At 47.1% G+C, this 21,944-nt stretch overlaps 1 protein-coding gene and 2 non-coding genes across 5 annotated transcripts in view; 1 reads left to right on the top strand and 2 right to left on the bottom strand.

The window, feature by feature from the left end:
* Positions 1 to 2,970: 2,970 nt before the first annotated feature.
* On the bottom strand, positions 2,971 to 3,042 carry TRNAW-CCA (transfer RNA tryptophan (anticodon CCA)). Its single transcript has one exon. It is a non-coding gene; the product is annotated as a tRNA-Trp (tRNA).
* Positions 3,043 to 4,106: 1,064 nt separating this feature from the next.
* On the top strand, positions 4,107 to 4,197 carry TRNAY-GUA (transfer RNA tyrosine (anticodon GUA)). Its single transcript is given in 2 exon segments — positions 4,107 to 4,143; positions 4,162 to 4,197. It is a non-coding gene; the product is annotated as a tRNA-Tyr (tRNA).
* A 5,845-nt stretch (positions 4,198 to 10,042) lies between these two features.
* The window catches only part of lin-28 (protein lin-28 homolog), a 213,063-nt gene continuing 201,161 nt past the window's right edge, over positions 10,043 to 21,944 (bottom strand). For all 3 annotated transcript variants that reach the window (XM_077632071.1, XM_077632070.1, XM_077632072.1), the window contains 2 exons: positions 21,584 to 21,756; positions 10,043 to 15,202 (listed from right to left, as the gene is read on the bottom strand). In XM_077632071.1, coding sequence (XP_077488197.1) covers positions 14,878 to 15,202; positions 21,584 to 21,756 — 498 coding nt within the window. In that variant the 3' untranslated portion in view covers positions 10,043 to 14,877. The remainder of the gene's footprint in view (positions 15,203 to 21,583; positions 21,757 to 21,944) is intronic.

A 21,944-nucleotide genomic window follows, 5' to 3' on the forward strand; every position in this document is an offset into this window, starting at 1 on the left:
TGCAATGTCAGTGCACGTTAAAAGATCCCCAGGTGGTCGAAATTATTCCGGAGCCCTCCACTACGGGCACCTCTTTCTTCTTTCACTCCCTCCTTTATCCCTTCCCTTACGGCGCGGTTCAGGTGTCCAACGATATATGAGACAGATACTGTGCCATTTCCTTTCCCCAAAAACCAATTATAATTATATACAAGCGCACGTTGTACAAGCCATATGATTTAGTGGTAAAGGTAACTTGAATGGACTTTTGTTTGCCGTTTTACTGGTTTTACGATGAGACAGTTGTGGAATATCAAACGTGCATCTGGCAACCATGCGTTAATTTCTGCGCGCCGGGCAAGTTAGCGACTGCATTGGTGCTATTTCATTCCGGCTATGTCTTCAGCGAATGCTAAATTAATCGACCAATCACGGTGAGTCCACGCAATGCTGTCTTATAGTCTTGGTCACCCAAATGATATTCTCGCGGGTGCAAAACAGGTCCCTTCCGTATGCGACAGACCTCCTGTACCCTCGCGTAAGCGGAGCCATTGCCTAGGCCACGTGACCTTGCAACGTCATCGCAACCTGGGCGCCGGATAGTGAGCAAACTGCCCCCAGTCGCAGATGGCAGTTAAATTAATGAATGATCGCGCTCGGGAAGAGCACCCTGCGTTGACATGCAACACCGGTGGCACCACCTGCCATCGCAGGGCAGTGGCGCATCGCTTAACCCCTGACCACTGCGCAGGAAGGGGTATGAGGACTGCCAAGGATCTATGACTAAAGTAGAGAATGACCAATTCCGCGTACATGGGTATTAATCCATTCGCGCTTTCGCGTTATACCTTTAGGGCGGAGCTCAAGTGGCACCTCCAGTTTTTTTATGCACATTGCTTGAACCGCCTGAGACGAGGGATGGAGAATTTGCTGCGACTCGCTGTGTCTACTTCGCTTATACAGATGCCTCGCATATACGATCTCGCATACGCATATACAGACGAAGCTCCACAACGCGCCCAGTATCTCCTCATGACGCCTTTGCGGCACGATACAGTCCTCATACAAGTGTACCCAGGCGGATGGTGCTGTCGACGGCTTTTTTCCATACCTGGGCCACGCCCACAAAATGTGGCGTCTCCTGCGGATGAAAGCATATCCAGTTTCAATGGCGGTCATTAGGAGCCGCGAAATGAACACTATAATTGTTCCTTATTCTTTTTTTTTAGCCTCTTAATTGGTTGCTTTGGTTGATCTTTTGCAAGAGCTAGGTCACGTTCGATGCATGCAGAAACCTTTTTTACCTGCGCGGCTCGGACTACCCATGAAGCAAAAATCTGCGGGTTCCTTCCGACGTGAAGCTTTCTGTGTGTTCTCTATCGTACACATGGTGTTCCTTTGAAGTGGCGCAGCTGCAGCTGAAATACTGTGCTCGGCTTTTTCCGGGCCCCGCGCGGCATGTGCCCGCTCAAACCGCGCATGTGTCAGCTAGATATTGCAACGCTGCGCCGTATTTTTTAGTGCCTCAAGACCGTGGTGAATGGGTCGGCGGTCTGCAAGGAAGGTTTCTATAGGTTTGTGCCTGTTTGAGGATCGGCGTACTATGTTCCAGGATGCATAATTTCGAAAACCTTTCTTTCATAGCAGGTAAAAAAAAAAAAGAAACTGCGTATTTTATTGCAGCGCCGTTCGGAACAGTCGTTAATGACAATTTCTAGTAAGATACGTGGCACGATTGCGCATTTTCTTGTCTCCAAGTATAGAATGAATACAATATGCAATGATCAGTCTTGATCTGTGGCACTGAATGCAGAGAAAGAGGGCTAAAAATTGTAAATATTTATTATAGCCTTACCTCGGAGTGTCTCAGGATTCCCTGAGAAGCTGGTTACAAACCGTGAGACAACTTTGTTGAAAATTGGCTTTCGAGGAAATGAGATCTCGCAGTAACTGTCTCACCTCTCGGTGGACATCTCAACCGCACGGTGAGGTGAAGGATGATGGAGGGAGTGAAAGAAGAAAGAGGTGCCGTAGTGGAGGGCTCCGGAATAATTTCGACCACGTGTGGATCTTTAACACGCACTGGCATCGCCCAGCACACGGGCGCCTGTGCATTTCGCCTCCTTCAAAACGCGGCCGCCGCGGCCGGTTTAGAACCAGGGTAATCCAGCTTAAATTCAACGATCTCAGCCATATGAGGCCGAGAAGCGATGTCAGTGCCCGTTAAAGATCCCCAGGTGGTAGAAATTATTCCGGAGCCCTCCATTACGGCACCTCTTCTTTTTTTCTTTCACTCCCTCCTTTATCCTTTCCCTTACGGCGCGGTTCAGGTGTCCAACGGTATATGAGACAGATACTGCGCCATTCCCTGTCCCCCAAAACCAATTATTATTATTATTATTACTCCAGCTCAGTAGCTGAGCGCCCTGGCGAAACTCCCTTGTGCTTCTTTAGGCCAACGAAGTTAATTGGAGCTCCGAGTCGGTCGTGTGACGGGGGTATTATTTGATTTTGCTTCTTTTCGCTTTGTATTGGAGGATCCGAGAACTTCGATAGTTCTAGCATAGCCTGCTGACCCGAAAGACGTGGGTTCGATCCTGGCCGTGGTGGTCAAATTTCGATGGAGGCGAAATTCTAGGGGCCCGTGCACTGTGCGATGTCAGTGCACGTTAAAAGAACCCCAGGTGGTCGAGATTTCCTGAGCCCTCCACTACGGCGTCCCTCGCAGCCTAAGTTGCTTTGGGACGTTGCACCCCTTAATACCAAAGCCAAGACAGTTCTAGCATAGCGGAGGCGTACTACCGTAAACGTGTTCGGACGTGCAAGACGCGTGCTGCGTACGCGCACTAGCAAGGTGAAGATGCACGCTGGCTACTTCGCAGACACCGCAGGTACTGGAATACGCAAATATCTCTACGCCAAGCTAAAACTATTTCGTCCTGTTCTATGGAATGTGAATGTGCAACAAACCGAAAAAAAAAAAAAAACATATGACCCGGACGTGATTCGAACACGCAACCTTCTGATCTGGAGTCAGACGCGCTACCGTTGCGCCACCGAGTCCGCTGGATGCATGTAGGCTCTAACATATAACATAAACTATTCTCCGCCTCATTCAATATATTTGGTAAGATTTATTGCTTGTTGTCTTGTGTTATAACCTTACTGCATGTTTTTCTAATGCGCACAGCAAGTTGTTCTTAATCATATATGATCAAATTCCTTTGATATGGCTGATGCAGTTGACGAGCAGCATCGAAACGATCGAAAACTGCAAAAAGACTAACAAAAGTTCGTTGCAACGCACTCAATGCACGGTATTTTCCTGCCATCTAGTGGCTTAAAGAAAGACTAGCCTAAAACATGTGGCCTATTTTCTTATAGGTGGCACTGTCTGCTGCACAGCTAAAAGACCATGAGCATTGTGTGAGCTGGGTGTGTCAACAGCAACGTGTGTCAACATTGAATATCGGCATTGATGAGAACTTCCCGATTATTGCAAGTTTTCTCTCTCATGTGAGCACTTCGCGACAGGAAGTGCTTTTTAAGTTTAGTGCTCGAATATAGGTGGCCCTCTTTTTCTGAGCAGCTCGGTGCACGAGGTCAGTGCAATTAGCTTAAGCGTGATAGACCACAGGTATGTGCAGTGTACTGTACTACAGACGTCTTTAGCATGAGCCCTCAACTACATCTGTGGGAAACACCATGCTTTAACCAAGCTGTGCATTTCCTGCACGGGTAGCCGGTAGTTGCGTTGTTTCGTATTTAAAACTAGCTGAAGAAAAACATTGCATGCCTCGTTGTTCTAGTGAAATGTCTTAGCAGGCGGAGACATTGTTATATCAGTCAAGGTATTGTTTGTAGTGTTTCTTAATGCCAGTAACTCCTTGTAGTTCATTTCAGGTCTCGGATGTCAACTTTGCGAACGCTCAACGTCACATAATGCTTGCTTCATTGACAGTAATTGAAAAGAGAGAAGTTGTTTGCTGCGCTTTGAATGGAATGTACTCAGACCTGATGCAGCAAGTTGCTGTTCCACGTGTGAACTATGGAAAAAAAAAAATTTCTTGTAGCATTAAAATATAAAATGCCTTTATAACGACAAATATAGAGCTGTGTTCTCGTCGCCGTCGATAGCTCAGTTGGTAGAGCGGTGGACTGTAGAGGTCTCTTGCTATAGAAATCCATAGGTCGCTGGTTCGAATCCGGCTCGACGGAGTGCTTTTTTTATGCCCTGTTTTTTTTGTTTGTTTATAATGTATATGTGCATCGTACTGCATGCGCTTTGTCGCACCTATTCACGCATTGACGTGCCGATGTTGCAAACACTACGTGGGAAGGACCAACGTGAAATGTTTGTATAAGCAACCTTGCCGTATTCCTATTTCAGAAGTGCTTAATATTCGCTGGTTGTAGTTTTTGGTATCTATGCAAGCTAAGTGAACTGATTTAATTTTCATGAAGCGGGCGCGCGATTTCACGGTGATTGAACATTCCAATGCGACTAAAATTGCACTGAACATGAAAGGCACGGAGCGCGACCAATATCCGTGCCGCATAGACTCAAAGTTACAAAAGTTCTGTATGTCACAAGCTAAAGCCGTGCCGCATAGGTTCAAAAAAAAAAAAAATAAAGTTCCTTATTAAGTCTCAAGCTTTAACGGCATAAACGTGGTGACACATGGACTGGCTTACTGACATCTACCCTAATGCTATTCCGCATTAATGACCTCGCTGCGTCTTATTTTGCTCATGAAGTTTGTAATCGTTACTATTGCCGAGCATACAGTATTGTGCGTTTTTATCGCTGACACTTTCAAAAATTTCCCCGCCTCAATCGCTGGCTCGTTTGCGGTGAAACTGCACACAGAGCTTGCGTATTATGGTAACTTTTGTATCGTAGCAAGTTTTACAATGGTACTTACTTAGTTCAGGCGCACATGATGCGAAAACGTAAGCGTCTACGAGAGATCGGCGAGCCAAAACCCGCAGACGCTTTTTCGCTGAGAACCGGCAGTGGCGCCATCTGTTTTCGGCAGCGGAAAGCGTCACGACTAGGCCGCCCGAGGCGAGAACTGCAAACAATATTCTTTAAAAGGTAAAGCCTCGTTAAATCATTCGTTCTGATATTTTTCCGCTTAATTAGTCGAAAATGTTGTAAGCGCTTCAGTAGAAGCAGATTGGATTTTGGATTGGAAAACATTTAATTCGTCAGAAAAGGCAGAATGCAGACGATCCGTGCTAGGTGGCTATCAGTCCACGGCTGACAGCGACCTGGGTAGCCCATTCAATGACCCGGGTTTGAACTCCCAAGTCTGAGCTGACCAACACGGCCTCCCACTGCTCGAGAGTAGGAACCTGTATTAGAGATTTCGGGGGCGGCTCCTCTTTACAGTTCCACAATAGGTGATCATAAGTGGCTAAATCAGCACATAATGTACATGCAGGGTCGTATTCACCGGGGTAGAATTTTGACAACAGGTAAGGCGTCATGAAGGATCGCGTCTGGAGTCGCCTCCAAGTGGTCTCCTGCTCCTTATTAAAGGCTTTGTCTGGAGGAGGGAATATCCTCCTTTCAAGTTTAAAATGATTAGTAATATTGTGAAAAGATGATAGGCCGTCTTTCGAAAAACTCTCAGCAACGACAGCGTCCCCTGCTCGGCTGACGAATTCTCGAGCTGTTATGTGGGCCGCTTCGTTACCAGGGTTCCCCGAGTGAGCCGGGACCCATACCAATTCAATAATTCTGTCTAAGTCTTTGGTTTGACCCAATATGCTCATTGCTGCCTGAGAAATTCTGTCCCTCGCATAATTGCGTATGGCAAATTTAGAGTCGCTGAGTATGGTAGCAGCTTCTGTGTTAACGATAGCAAGGGCGATTGTCGCCTCTTCTGCCGTTTCCGAGGATTTCGTTATGGTAGTGCCGGAGACTATCAGTCTACCTTGCGTATCCACCGCCGTTAGAGCGAACGCTTGTTTCTGGGGATATTCTGCGGCATCTACATATACTGCATGTTCATCTTGGTTGTATATGTTGTGTAGAGCTCTTGCCCTAGCCCTTCTTCCCTCGTGGTGAGCAGGATGCATATTCTTAGCTAGTGGCTTAACTCTTATTACCTTAGCGATGCGTTTGTATCTGTGTTTTGGTATCTTGGGGTGGCAATTGTATGCCTAGTCCTAAACGATCAAGTATGGTTCTTCCTGCTTTGGTGCGGGAAAGCCGGCCTCTCTGCATTGTTAAGTGTGCCTCTGTAAGCTCGTCTAAGGTGTTGTGTACTCCCAAGCCCAGAAACCTTTCGGTGGAGGTACAGTTCGGTAGCCCTAATGCTACCTTGTATGCTTTTCTAATCATAGACTCTACTTTGGCTTTTTCACTACTGTCTAATTTTAAGTATGGGAGTGCGTAGACAAGCCTGCTTATTACAAATGCTTTTACTATTTTGCAAAGTTCTGTCTCCTTCACTCCCTTCATTTTGCTTGCAATTCGTCTAATTAGTCTTACCGTCATATTGACGGTTGTCTGGAGTTTTTCTAGTGTTTCCTTGTTCTTCCGGTTCGACTGAAGGAAGAGTCCTAGGATTCTTATAGTTTGAACTTCCTTTACAGGGAGCCCTTCCACCCAGATTTTCAGTGGAGGCGGAGGTTTGTAATTTTTTGCTCGAGGGCCCCTTGGTTTCTATCTGATTAGAAATAATTCGGACTTGGAGGGCGAGCAGGTTAGCCCTGCTTTACCCGCCAGGTCCTGTATTATGTCTACAGCTTGTTGCAGGGTATCCTCTATCTGACCATCGCTGCCAGTTGTGGTGTAGAAGCAGACGAAACGACAGGAACGGCATATTCAAACGGCCCGCGCTCCTTGCAACGCTCTCCTCGACGGCCTTGTCGTGACGCTTTACGCTACCGCAAACAGATGGCGCCACTGCCGCCCTTCAGCGAAAAAGCGTCGTCTGCGGGTTTTGGTTGCCGATCTCTACGTAGACGATTATGTTTTCGCATCATAAACGGCTCAACTAAGTAAGTACCGTTGTCAAACTTCCTACGATACAAAAGTTACCATAATACGCAAGCTCTGTGTGCAGTTTCACCGCAAACGAGCCAGCGGTTGAGGCGGGGAATTTTTGAAAGTGACAGCGATAAAAACGCACAATACTGTATATATCATTTGTTCCGCAATTAAACGCGCGTCGTAGAATTCTTCTCTCAGTTAAACTGGCGAGTTATTCAAGCTCAAATTTTGCACAGGAGTGGCATTTGGTCACCAGAATTGCTTTATGCTATATTTGTTTGGGGTACTTGCCATCGTCTGCGGCGACGACGACACAAAAAGAGCAGTTATCTCAGCGATTGCACCGGTGGCGCCATCTCGTCAGTAAGCCGCGAAGATTCGACAAAAGAGGGGAGTGGTCGTGTTTTGCGGGAAGTTTGACGCTTTTTCAGGAAAGATCTGGAATTTAGTGTAGGTTTGGCCAAACAAGGTTTTTTTGAGATCATTGACGAAGCACTTGACAAAGCGTGTTCAAACCTCTCGGCGCTTATAACATTTAGGTTTGATTGCTTTGTTTATAAGGTAATTGAGAAAAATCATCCTAGACTCGAGCTGTTTTGTGTACAGGAAAACTCAAATACATAACTTCCTTATAAATGCATGAACGATTTGAGTTAATATATTTACTTGTTTTGTCTGTTTTTTAAGCCCCGGGTTAAGGGTTAAGGACTTGAACCAAGCCGATATGAATATTGTTCATACTTGGTTGTGAATAAACTGGATTGCAAAATGCCCTGAAGTCATTTTTCTTGATCTTGACGTGGTTCAAAATGTTTCCCAAATGGTAGTCAGTAAGAGTTGACATCATGGACCCAGTTGCCGTATTGCACATGCAGGTAAGAAGCGGAAGACAGAGTTTCCTTTTGAACACCATTCTTTGAAAACCAATTCGTTTTTCAGCACCATTTGAGCCAATCCGAGCTATTTAACTTTAAGAACGTTTGGGACGTATCGGTTACAGAATTGTGGCGCGTTCCAATTCTCTAGACATCCGACAAGACCTCTAGTGTGACGTCTTGGAAGCCGTCTACATGTCCACATATTGGAACTTGTGTACTGCTCATGCCGCCTCACGGCGTAAAAATGTAACTAAAGCTTATGGACAGTTATACTGTAATTTTTCTTAAACTTTGCAATGACGATCATTATAAACGCGTTTTCAACAGTTTGCACATTTTTTCCTGCAATAATTTTGCGCGTAAATCAGACTGATGGCAGCGCCTATCGGTCAGTCTACTTGTAGCAGACAGCAGCACCCGCTCTCCGAAGACGACGCTAAAGACATATGTCATTATTCTTTTATGGAAGGTATAGGCAACCCCTTACAAGTCACAAGAGCGGTACATAATCTGCTCAAGGACAGGACGTTTTCTGTCCGGATAAAGGACATCAAATAGGTAATTACATCTCAAACAGAGGCGTGTCACTAGGTTGAGTATTAGCACCTTTGCTATTCAATATCGCACTCATACTATTGGCGTGGAAATTAGCAGAAATACTAGAGGTACAGCTAGTTCATCTACGCAGATGATGCCACGATTTGGCCTGCTCATAAACAGCTTGAGACACTGAATTTTTATCTGCAAATGGCCTTAACTACGCTAGATGAGTACGTCCATGATGCATGTCTGGGACTGTCATCATAGAAGTCCAGCTACTTTCATGTTGCAAGCAAGGATGAAAGAAAGCAATTAGCAACTAAAGGAGCCACGCTAAAGATTGGAAATAAGCATTACAAGAAGTGGACGAGTTGAGAGTAATTGGCCTAGACATTCATAAATCTGGCAAAACAGCAAGTGATTTGGTTGAGGCTATCGGTGGTGCTTTCAACTAGGGAGGACGTGGAATGGATGCTTTTTCGCCCCGATGCAAAGCAGAAAAGTCCGCGACCTTGTTTTAATTAAGGCACTTACCGTGTTTCGCAGTGCTGCCTATATTTTGTCCATGTCGTCTCGAGCTGTCGAGGTTTCGCAGGCCATTGCTTGACTTCTACCTTTACGATGCACTTGCGCAGCCTGAACGCGTTACGATATGGAACATGGCGAGATTATCTTGTAAGCACTATAGATTGTTGAAAGATTGTTTATATTACGTTTTAATGGTGATGCCTTTCGGGATATATATTAAAATATCGAAAGGTTTGCATATCTCCGCTCATGTTAAAACCTTTGTTATGACCCAGTACGTCTTTCACCACAGTGAAGAAAGTAGCTGACCTACCTTTGAAGGGACGAAGAGTCAGAAAAAAAAGGCAAAGTTGAGAATTTGAAGACATAATAGATAGCAGTGACAGCTCCGCAGTTGTCATGAGATCGAACGCAAATTGTTTTCCTCATGAATAAATAAAATCTGAATTATATGTTTCTACGTGCGAAACATAAAATATATATTATATGGCCCGCTATATTTATTTAATATATTTATTTACACATAATGCAGGCCCGTCTCAGACCCATGCAGGACTGGGGTAAGTGCAGAAAAAAAAATACGACTTGGGAAACATGACAAAAATATTGATGTGAAGCCAGAACAACGAGTTATCATGCCACGTGTGCAAGACAAAACAAACAAAATGCCACACATTACATAAGAACCAAAAGTCAAAGTCCTTAGTTTTATTAGCTATGCATCCGATAGTTTGTTGTAATGAGAAATTGCAAATGGCAATAACGTGTTCTTATGCATGAGCCACACTAACTTAATGAGTGCCTGCAAGGTTCCTTAAGGTAATGCATTGGGTTTAGTTTAGAGTGACCGTGGTAATTAGTAATTACTTTAGCTCTGGGGACTAATTTGAAATACTGGATAAGTTTCCACTTCGTCTTCATGACAATGCCACAGCACTGGTCGCATAACATACCAGCGTCGTCATGCCCCCTGAGCACAGCGGCACTTCGTCCGATGTATTGCGTGTGTACTGTGGCCCTCAGGTGAGTAGCGTTCAAAAACTAACCACTTAATTTCGGTGGATTTTTCTTCGCAGAAAGGTGAGCAGGAGATACAAGTGAAGACGAAATGTTCCAAGTGCTTAATATATAGCCTTTATTCCTCAGCATACAAAGTGGAAACATCTTCTGCGGTCGTGTCTTCGAGATTTGAGTGACAGATTGTTCTCTAAAACAACAAATCAAATCCACTTCACGCCTTTTTTTTTTGGCAGACTTGCGAAAAATGCAACACCACACTATCCGTTTGTGCCAACAAAGAGAGCTGCTCCGAGAAAAGCAGCAAATCTACTCGCAGGTGGAAGCCTACGAATATTTGTGCTCGAAATTAGGCACGCACTTTCAAGAACAAGCAAAAACTATGTCGAAGTGCTTCTTTTGCGGCTGTCAGGCATTGACGGTCACGTGAACCTGTTCAATCACGGATACCGGTTGTTTCAGCATAGACAAGGGTAATTTATTGCAAAATAATAGAGTCATACATATGTACTCGTCACACAAAGAACTGTTCGTTCTATAAAACTTAGCACAAGCCTAGTCGAAAACAACACAAAAACGTTGCTTACGCACTGCGTTTCCAGTATAACAAACTCACAACTCCTTATTGAATAATTCGCAGAAAGCACCCCGAAATGCTGGGAAAGGTAATTTTCTTGAGCTTTCTTTTACAAAATATACCTTATCTCCGCTAGTACTTTCTAGTACGTGATGCACGCCCAAGCTTTTCCCGGAAAAAGATTTCTTTGACACAGCACAGACTGTTTCCAGTCTTTTTTTTTTTCATCAACGAGAACAAAATGTTCTAGATAGTATTTTCTATAGTTTCCCATGGTACCTTTAAATATCTACAAACAACGAATAACACATCAGAAGGCGAGTGCTCAAGCCACTGGGACCAGCTCGCACCGAGTATTAAAGACGATCGCTTGCGCATGTCTTTGGCAAAGAGCCCCCTGAGCTCACAACAAGAAAAAAACTGGTTGCACGTACGCTATAGTAGATTGGTTGAATGAGCATCACTCGTCAGGAAGATGAATCGATGAAAGTGCGGGTCACTGGGTCCAGGTTACATTACCACAAAGGCACACTTCGTTTAGACCGTTGAATAAGATGCTGCCTTTCCAAACATTGGATGCTGGGAACTGAATTTGTTTGCTTGTGGCTGGTTTTAGAGCAGATGGCATAAACCTGGTTACGAGTATCAACCCGTCAACGGCTGCTGATTTATAAACTGCGCAGCAAATCAGCTACACAGATAGGTACAAATCACGCCTGAGCTAACCAGTGTGACCACGGGAACGAAACAAAAGACCATTACTTTAGAGCCTTAATTCGCAAAGCGTTTTTGTCTGTAACTAATTCGTCAAACAACTCAGAAGAGGAGCTGCGATTAGTTTGAGCAAGCGCTCGTGAAGTATAGGCATTCAGTTTTTGTGACGCAGTAAACTACTCTTGTACACTTATTTAATTTTTGGCCACTGAAGACGCGTCACTACAGAGCACCATCCTAGATGACTCTGCCTGCATGACAGCGATTTAATACAGTGTGACTTGTATGCTGTATATTATATTATCGGCTTAATATGAACAATTTTACAGCTTGTCTTCCACCCACAGACTATTGGTGTTCTATTATACATTCACAGTTTTCAGCGCGCGCTTGTTGGTATGGCAGGGTCATTTGGCAGTTGCACATCAACCTATTTTTTTCTAAACATAAAATCACACAACAGTACAACAAAACCAAGTTCTGTCTAGACGGTTGTTAGACTATTTTAAGGATTATTCTTGGCCTCCGGATTAAACTAAAGTGAAAACAAGAGAATCTAAATGTGCTGCACAATGCACACGCACGCCCGTATGTTGATGCAAGTCCCAAATATGGCTACCATTACTGAGCATTTTAAATGAACATACACGTGGGTGTTTGGTAAAATACGCTATTCCCAAGTAAATAAAGCTGTAGAAATGCGCTTTTCTTAGTATCTTTAGACAAACAACAAGACTGACTGCATGGACGACTTGATGCACAGCATGTGCACAAAAAAAGGACTAAAATTTTGCTTTTCGCCGTTATTTTACACTTAGTCTTATCACTCTTCACCGGAGGTCAAGAATTTGAATCAACAAGCAATATAATAAACTTTCAACAAACATTGCGTCATCAACAAAACTAGACAAATAGAGTAGAGGCAAGCAATAGCACTTAAGTATAATGCAAACGCAGAGCACATGCACTACTGTCGTAAAGAAAAAAAAAAGATTACGAGATTAAGGGTAATCAGAAACGAAAGAACTCTTCCACTTTGAGACTCAAAGCGTGGTGCAAAGCAGCGTATGAGTAAATACAACGAAAGACACGATTCAAAAGGCTGTCACGACCGCAGTGTGACCTCTATAATCGACGTGCGGATTCACGCCTGCTCAAAGCATACTCGCACATATGCGCACGCACACATGCACACACATACACGGTTCTTTTGCACACCACTGCACACAATGGGTTCAAAAGAAAACAACAACACCTTTAGCTCTTTGAAAAATGAAAAGAAACGACCTCAGAGAGGCCCTACACAGCTGTGGTCACCACGCAACAAGGTTTGTCTACATGGTCTGTACAAGTTAGCCTCGCAGTCAACACAGCATTTTACACACGCAAGGCGACAGAATGCGTCCTTGGCAGAATGACAGTACTCCTTGCGTCACAGAGGACCTAAATAAGTCGTTGAGTTGTTTTACTGGCACGTAAAGTTTGTCGCGTGGCATTCGTTACGAAGACTTTTAAGACGATCCTTGCGAATTTATCGAGCCACATACGCCATTCAAGAAAAGTTCATAAACGGTATGATGATTGCTAGCTCAGTATGTGGACGTCCACGCGTCTATGTCTTCTGTAGGTTGTAAAAGCTGCCCTTTTGCGATGGCAACGGTTACTGAGGCGGCCCTGTGGCTCGGGAAGATAATTTTGCACCATTTAGCAAACCGACTTTAAAGTTTTGTAAGTTCAGCGAGGTAGCATGGTCTGCAAAGACCATCGCAAGCATGTTTCCGTTTTAGTGTATTTCTTCTTTCTAGAGTTGTTCGTAAAGGCTGTTGCGTCCACAAATGTACTGTTGGCCCGCTGGATATATAGATAAATCCGTAAAACGTACGCCGGTCTCCCCCGCGCATATTTCAGTTGAATAAATACACTCAAGATAAAGTTTCTAGATGTGATATGTGGAAGCGAAATGCACTGATTGGCGGCATGCCTAGCGCCTAGCTCGGGATCAAAGGCCGACTTTTATTCACGGTCGGTTGCGTACGGTTTCATTAATATCCTCGTACGCCAGTGATAGAAAGCGGCTGCTTTGCAGACTGTTAATGAAAAATGACAGGTTATGAAACAAGTATGATGAATTTTTCTTCATTCCATTAGCTGACAGAAAATTTATTTAGCTCTGTAGACGTGCATATAACTCAATACCACTTGGTATTGAGCCCGCCTGTTGAGATGCTTGAGCAAATAACACATTCTAGAAGGGAGGCGTATGGGCAATCCATCACTTTGGAGTAAGCTAGCGAATTTACATTTTGGACAGAAGCGCGGAATTTAAACTACATGGATGCCAGGCATCGCCTGAAATGCTTGCACAGTATCATGCGGAAAACCGTCGCAATCCACTCAAAAGTTAAAATACCGCAGTGAATATCAACCTCGCCTGCTCTCACCATGCTTTGCTGCTCGATTTCATCCTTCATAGCATCTAATTAATGAGCCACCTTCTTGGGCTCCGCCTAAAAAGACGAGCTGCGACATGTTGGCAGTAGCTGTTCGTCAGGCTGAATTTTCTTCACAAACATGCTAAATGTTCAGCTCATTGTTTTGGTATCAGCCAAGAACGGGGGACCTCGCAAAGAAATGAGAATAGGCTGACGTTACGAGGCACTTTGTGATGACCTCTGTTCTCAGATACCACAATTATGATTCGGATCCAACTAGTGCGCACTTGCAAACTGGTGAAGTGCGGGAAATTACCGACGCAACACGCGACGCAACGTCGTTTTGATTGTGCACACGAAGGCGTTTCTGCTAGACACGATCGTGGCTAAGCATACCTGGTACTGTAGTCGGGTAGAAGTCAAGAACAAAGCGGAATATTCCCATTGAAGGGGCCCTCCAGCCAATAGCGTCGACCGCTTCTCATGACGTCGTGGTTAATTCCCTTTCATCTGCTAGCTTGAGATCGCAGAGTGTGGCAGATTAAAAATAATGACCACAGCTTAATGAAATTAACTACGGCGTCATGAAAATCGGTCGTCGCCATTGGCTGGAGGGTCGCATTTGAGGTATATGCCGCTTTGTTCATGAGGTGTATCCGACTGTAATGCCTGAAACTTCAAAGCAAGAAACGTTTGATACTACAGCCACGTTTAGGCTTTTTTTGCTTTCTTTGGCGCTCATGTCTTGTCACTTTTCGCTTCTGTACAGGTGGTTTCGAGGTTCAGTTCTGGCAAGTACATGATTCCGCCAGAACACCATGAGCGCCACGCATCGGTAGTTCCTAGTACCTGAACAGAATGACGCAAGGGCGGCTCTCACTCGGAGTAGACCTGCAAGCAGACCGACCTTCGTATTCCTCTGAGCTTCTTGTGAGTGGACGATCAGGGAGCAGTGAACTACGCCCCCGCTCGACTACTGGGAACAACGACAGGATTAGGCTGCGCCGATGACGTTGCAAAGCCCACACATTCGTGGCAGATTCCGTAAGAAAAAAAAGCCAAGGAAACTTTCTCTCTACAAGATATTTTTTTTTCCCCTCTGTGTTTCTCATTTCTTTTCCTTGCTGCTTGGCGAGGTTCGCGGCGCCAGGTGGCGCGATGAACAGCCCGTGTCGGAGAGGACGAGACTGCGGGGCGTCGCTCGCCTCAGGGTTGCTGCTCCTGCTGCTGCGTGGCGTGCTTGGCCACTGGCGCGCTGGTGTTGTTGTTGTCCGCGGCGTCCGCGTGGTTGTCGAGGGCGGGCCTGTCCTCTGGAAGACTGCTGTCGCCGTTGGTCCGGGCGTGTTCCGGCGGCGCGTCGCCGGCCCCAGCGGTGGCTGAGGCGAGGCTGATCTTGGCGCGCTTGTCCTCTCGCTGTGGGCAGTCGGCGATCAGGTGCTCGGCCGACTTGCACTGGTGGCAACGCTTGGGCTGCGGCCCCATCGTGCACTTGGCCGCGATGTGGTTTGCGAACTCGCCGCAGTTGTAGCACCTGCGCCAGAGCCAAAGGAGAGGAAGAGCTGGTGTTAGGTATAGCAGGCCGCCATTTTACGTTCAGACATAATGAGTGAATAAAGAGATTTAGCAAAGCGGAGACCCACTAGCGTAGATGCATACCGGCTTACCGGACGCCTTTTGCGCGCATGCGCGGGAGGGGTCCGCTAGACCAGTATACGACTCCGCTAGTACGTCGTCGATAGGCTAAAAACGTCTAATACAGCGATTCATTTTTCCGCGTCAAGAGCCCTGTGATGTGGAATTCGACAACTGATTACCCATCTATATCGGGCTGCGTACCCGAAGGATAACGCGTAGGAATGTCCGCATTTGCGGGCACTCACGTTGACTGCCCAACTAAAGCAGCGCAGCAGTTAGTTCAGTTGCTGGCGTCAACAGAGTACCGACGGAAGAAGAATTGGAGATACCAGCTATTGGCCGCGGCTTGCGGTACGGCTCACTGACACTCGTAGAAAGCTTTAGGGGGCAAAATCGAGACCAAAAACGGCGTCTCTTTTACGGTGGCCGGTATTGCGGCGGCAGCAACAAGGCTGGAATGGACGAGGAGCTCTCGTTATCTGCATCCAAATGTGAGCAGCTGTAGTAGTTTGATTAAGGGCCTGTCACACTAGGCCAACAGTCGGCCGACTCGGTCTGCCAAAACCATGTCGTCGTGATGTCTGGCTCTATGTCACACTGCGCCGACGAAAACAGTCGGCCGACTGTCGGCGTCGGCGCCATGTCTCCCACAAGGCGGCAGTTGGCCGATGGTCCGCCAACTCCCATGTCACACTAGCGAGACCGCGTGCGAGACCTCCCGCCGACTTGACCATTTCTCGTTCTCACTCTTTTGTCATTTCCTGCTATGCGAAATTCATGGGCCGGGACGCTTTATTTTTAACTCTTTTAAATAAATCCCACCATAGTAAAACACTCTTTAGCAATCGTGATTATGAACCTAGGCTGAGGGCAGCCCAGTACTGAGCGGCACTTGTTTCTGGGTCAGAAAGGCATGGCTCGAAAAAAAAAAATCCAGTCGTTCGCGGGTAAACAGGACGGGAGAGATTATTTAAGGCTAAAATAATAAAAAGAAAAAAAAGAAATTCTCGTTGACGCGGATTCGAACTAGGTACCTCTGGAATGCGAAGCTACTGCCATACCCATGACGCCACGGAGAACAAAGTAATTTTTGTCCTTCAGACGCGCTGATAAGAAGCACTCCGCAGTGTTGCACTCGCGACAGAAGTAAAGCGTGCGACTTATGTGCGAAAACTCGGCCGGCGCGATGCACCGGTCGCTGCTTGCGCATTGCAGCCCCACTGCAAGCAGGGACACACGGAGCAGCAAGTATCGTTGCGCCGCTCGACTCAAGCACTCGAGCTCAAAGTGTACGCTTTGCCACCCGCAGCGGTCTGATTACTGCGTGTTGAAGTTCGTACCAGAAAAGACAAAATAGCCATGTTATCGGAAAGACCGCCTGCTATACACGACCAGCGACAAAGCATGCTTGCGCTAGTAGCGAGCTTTCGGCAACGGCACCGCCCGCGCCGCGGTCCCGCCAGGCGACGAACTGTGCTGCTGCCTGGCGCAGCGGACGCCGCTTCGCAAGTAGCCTGCGCTATATCTCTTAATATCGGTTGGCTGTTAACAGTATAATCGCACCATGAACTAAAATTATGGTCAATTTCCGCGACACCTTCGGCTGCGGAGCTAGCGGACCGCTGCGGGCGACAGGCGAGCCGGACCACAACGGCGGGCCAGCGGCAGCTTGCGGGGCGATTCTGGCGAGAAATTTTGCTCTTATCAAAGTTGTTGCTTTTACCAGCAACTCGGTGTTGATCAACGATCCTCAGAAATGATACATTTGTCACATTTTTCAGTCTCAGCGTTTATTGCTTACGTCAAAAACAATCTTAAGCTGGTTTTTATAACAGCGGCGGACGGGATCCATGCTGGCCTGCCGGCGAGCAGTCTCGGTTTACTTCACGTTCGCACAAGAAAAAAAAAAACGAAACAGCCATGCTATCAGAAAGGCCGCATGCTATATTCGAGCAACGACACCATGCCTGCGCAACAGCCGCGCTTTCGGCAACGACGACGCCTGCGGGAGCGCCAGGGCGACGAACTGCGCTGCTTCCCGGCTGCCGTACTCGTCGCTAAGCCTAGCTGGTTTCGCATCGATGCCGCAGCTCAGGGAGCTTTGGAACTAGCCAGCGCAGTAATAAAGGAACTCCTCTAGTCACACCAACCTGTCCGATAATAAAATAAAGTTATGCTCGATTTCCGCGACGGCTTCAGCAGCGGATCTAGCAGACGTCAGGCGAGCCGCACGAAGCAGCAGCAGCAGCAGCAGCAGCAGCAGCAGCAGCAGGCGGCTATAGGATGAAATTTGCTTGTATCGTAGTTATCACTTCAACCAGCCCCTTTGCATTGGCCAACGATCCTCAGTAATGATACCTTTTTGGACATTCATCTATCCCAGAGCTTGTTATGAACATAAACAAACAGTACTATAGCGAAATCGTGTTCGTGTCTCGTGAATGTTTTTGCTCAGCGACCGATCTCGTGACGACACGGTCGGCAGACCGGTTTTGTCGGCGTCGCGGGCGTCAAAGCATGTCACACTACGAAGACATCTGGTCGTCGGACGAGTTGGTGTCGTTGTCGGCCTAGTGTGACAGCTTGGTCTGCCACAGACAAGGTCGGCCGACAGGGTTGGCCGATCTTTGGTGTCTTTGTCGGGTCGGCGTCGGCGGCGTGTCGGGCTAGTGTGACAGGGCCCTTAGACGCGTCGTAGCGCCGTTAAAGTGACGGTTACTCGTGCAATAAAACTAATCTCAAAATGGTTGACAATAGGGCGAGTTGGTACGAATTCATAGTGCTGTGGCACCACAAAGACAAGGACGTAGACAGAGTAACGGCAAGTGCTCACACTAACAAATGACAAAATTTATTAGAAGCACGGAGGTTCGGGGACGCACTTGAGCAAGCATGTGAAAAGCTACAAGTGTGTCCCACTGTTCAAACAAACGCGCCTTCTCTTGAAAATAAAAATAAGACTTCCGATGAGATTATGGAGGCCTTCCGTATAAGCAAGTCGGACTTGACTCTGGGGTTGATTATCTTGAAAGAGTATTAAGCTCATGATAACAGGTAGATTCGTGGTGCAGTATCACGTGTAATTGCGGGGTGCTTTTGTAACCTTGTTCTGGACTGCACATGTAACCGTTTTTTTTCCTATATATATTTTCCGCGCATTTAATAAATTTTGTCGGTTTTTAGTGCGAGCACTTGTGTTGTCGTCATTCCGTCAACATCCTTGTCCTTGCGGTGCCACAGCACTATGGAAACTGATCTCTATATTTTAATGCAGATAACGACAATGCTTGCGGAAACACAGGATGTGCATCAAGAACAGACTGATGGGTTACTTACGTCTTTGAAATTAGCATCATGCATATATAAGCAATACTCGAATATACACGACAAGGGTCCTCTAGAGGTACTTACACGTCTTTGTGCATTGCGTTTCACGTTTTTAGTATTGAGAGCAACACCTTTCATTTCCTTGCACCGTGCACAAGGTTGCGATGTTCTTTGTCTTGAGCCACTGTGGATGTTCGACGCCTGCTCGGCATGTCTGGTATCCGATACATCACCACAGCGCTGTTCAGCGTCATAACATTACGCGAGGCCGCCCGCAACAGCCCTCGTAGAACGTGAGTCGATGCATCCTATACGTCATTCAACAGGATTCCCAGAGGATCTCGAATATTGCCGACAGTGCCATATGACAATGCTGTCGCCTTTTCCAGGAACGTGGACAAAACAGTGTAGTTTGTGCTGCTGTCGGCAACAAGTAGAAGACGCTGCGCTCACGACGCAAAATGAATAAAAAAAGCAACCAAGGAACCAGCAGAGTTATATAACACGCCTGCAGTTGTCTCTCGCGAGTACGATTGATTCCAGGAACGCCAGAGCTCGCTCCCCAAGCCTGACAACAGGATGCACAGAGTGCCGAGCTGTGTCCACCCGAGAATTCCTCACGGTGCCATTAGAAGGCTCGAGATTTATGGAGTCTTCGTCACGCCGCGGTAGCGGTCGACATCTGGGCGAGTGGGTCGACTAAATAAACAAAAATAAAAGCGCAGATGAGACGGGCAGACGTCGAATGCGCGAACGTGCGTGGATACGCGGCCGAGGCAGACGTCAAGCATGCATCGGAAGCACGTATGCGATAGGAACGACAGATAGAGGAGGGTGTGAAAGAAAGCGATCTCTAGTAGCGGAAGAGGAGGATAAAGTAACGGAAAACGAGACGGGCGGAAACACGAGCGATTTTCGTCGCGGTCCATGCGTCTCCATCCCGAAGATCGAAAGACAAGTCCGCAGTAGTCTCCATGCTCTCCCTTGCCATGCGCGCGCGATCGGGACGAGACGCGTCGAAACCTCCGTGCACCCGACGCTTGTAGTGCACCCTCGTGTGCCGTTACTTACGAGAGAGCCCGACCCCGGCGGACAGCAGCGAATCGAGGCGGAAACCATTAAAGCGGGACAAGACTGTGAGGACAGCAGGAGTCCCCCGGTTACCGCGGAGTGCAAGAGGCTGGACGCTGTTGCACGCCCACTTTTATCGCCGCAAACCAGACAAGGGCCCACGCAACAGCGTGTGCGTAGGACCGCAGATAAGCACGCGTGAGAGAGAGTGAGAAACCTTTTGTCACACACAGATATCGGGGAAACCTTTTTACTGTGTTTTCGTTATCGCTCGAGTGAATGTGTTAACATGTGTCCTGACTCTTCACTCCTGCTGGCGTCCATCAGTGTAGTGGTTTTCAGGCCAGCACTTCCGCCTATTTCTCTCCCTTTGTTTTTTCATCGGTAACCAGGCTCTCGTGCACTCCTTCGTTCACTGGTAGACATGTTATAGTCCTCGCCCTTAATCCCGTGCTTAAGATATTCTGAACAGCCATCAAGTTCCATCCCAATGAACAAATTCTGAGTATCTTGTTTTGCAGCGACACCAGACGACAGCCTATCTCGAAGTTCTTTGTGTTCATTAAAAGTCGTCACCATTGCAGGGAAATGTTATGCATTTGCCAGCAATGCTATGATCGGGGTACAACAATTCATTTTTGTACTGGTGGAATCCTGGACTAAAAATTACGCTCACATAATTGTTTCTCAACGTTTCCCCTCTCTCTCTCTTTCTCAGAAAAACAAGCTCACGAACTGCATGAAAGACTGCCTTTGGTTATTGACGAGGCCGCCCTTTGTCGATATGTCCATATACTTTCGCTGCACAATTTGTTGTCTTTGGAATGGGAACTATAGAAGGCTGTAGGTTCCAGTTCAATGTGAGCTAACTTGGGAAAAGTACGTAATATGGCTTACGCTTATTAGCGACAGCTTAGTGACGAGAGGGCACTCCGTGACATGAAGTTCTGTAGATAGGACGCGGTCCCACCACTGACATAGTGTCACCAGTATGGCCAGAACGTCAGACCCTTCACAGTGCCCGAACAAGCCGGCCCTCTAGTGCCTATCATAATAAATGTTATGCAATAATGATATGATAATAAATGCACCCGCTACAGGTGCACCTGCATGAGGGCGCACCTGTAAAGGGGGGGGGTGCTGTGTCTTCTGCTCTTGTGTGTTCTGCTTTGCACCAGAATACCTATCCTGCACATATGTGCCGTCCAGCTTAGCAACAACCTCTTGTAAGGGTACGTTTCTGCAACGGTAGGATTTCTCTTTCCGTGTTCGCTCTATTCCTCGAGCCAATTGTTTGATCGTCCATGGATCCGGAACTGCGTTCTCTTTCCCGATTTGTATGTTCCTCTCAACGCCAGAGCCATTAGCCGACTCAAAACTGGAGGAGATACTTAAGGTATATGCCTTGAGGCTATGACGCGATAGCGATAATGGGTTAATGCCCGTATATGCGGAACTGGTCAATGTATACATTCATAGGTCGCTGGGAGTCCTAATGCTATTCCTAGCACAGGGGTGCAGCGTTTAAGCGATGCGCCACTGCCCCGGCAGGTGGCTGTTTCAAACGCAGCCACTGGTGGAGACTGTGAGACTCCGGTTGCTCTTCCTGGGCAACCTCTCGCGATCACCTGCTGCGGTGGGCAGTTCAATCCGGAGAGAAGGTTGTGATGACGTCACAAGGGTTACCTGCCACCGTGGGCAGTTTGCTCATTATCCAATGGGCATGCTGTGACGCCATAAGGGTGACCTGCCACGGTGGGCAATTTGCTCACAATCCGGTGGGCAGTTTTTGATGACGTCACAAGGATTTTCCGCTGAACGGGACGTTGTCGCGTTAAGGAATGAGCGTGGCGTGTGTTGTAACACACGTGCTCCGTACCTGATCTTGCGGAAGCGCTTCTTGGACATGGGCCTGCGGTGGGATCCCTTGCAGTCACAGCCCTGGGGCCCCGACACGGCCGTGGCCTCGACGCCCTTGTCCGAGGCCTTGCACTCGAACTCCACCTCTTCTTCGTCGCCCAGGCTCCGGAAGCCGGACATCTGGATCACCGACTGCGCATGCGTCGAGGAGAAAGACAACGTTACGCCACACGAGACTGCAAGCCCAAACATCTCGCTCACAAAATGGATGACACACTTTTCCCGCTTCTCTAAAGGCGAAGGAGCGACAATTGCACTCTCTACAATGGCCACGTGGGTCAGGCTCACCTGATCACGTGACCACACAACGTACGTTCACT

Source organism: Amblyomma americanum, chromosome 7 (assembly GCF_052857255.1).
Source record: "Amblyomma americanum isolate KBUSLIRL-KWMA chromosome 7, ASM5285725v1, whole genome shotgun sequence".
NCBI lineage: Eukaryota > Metazoa > Arthropoda > Arachnida > Ixodida > Ixodidae > Amblyomma > Amblyomma americanum.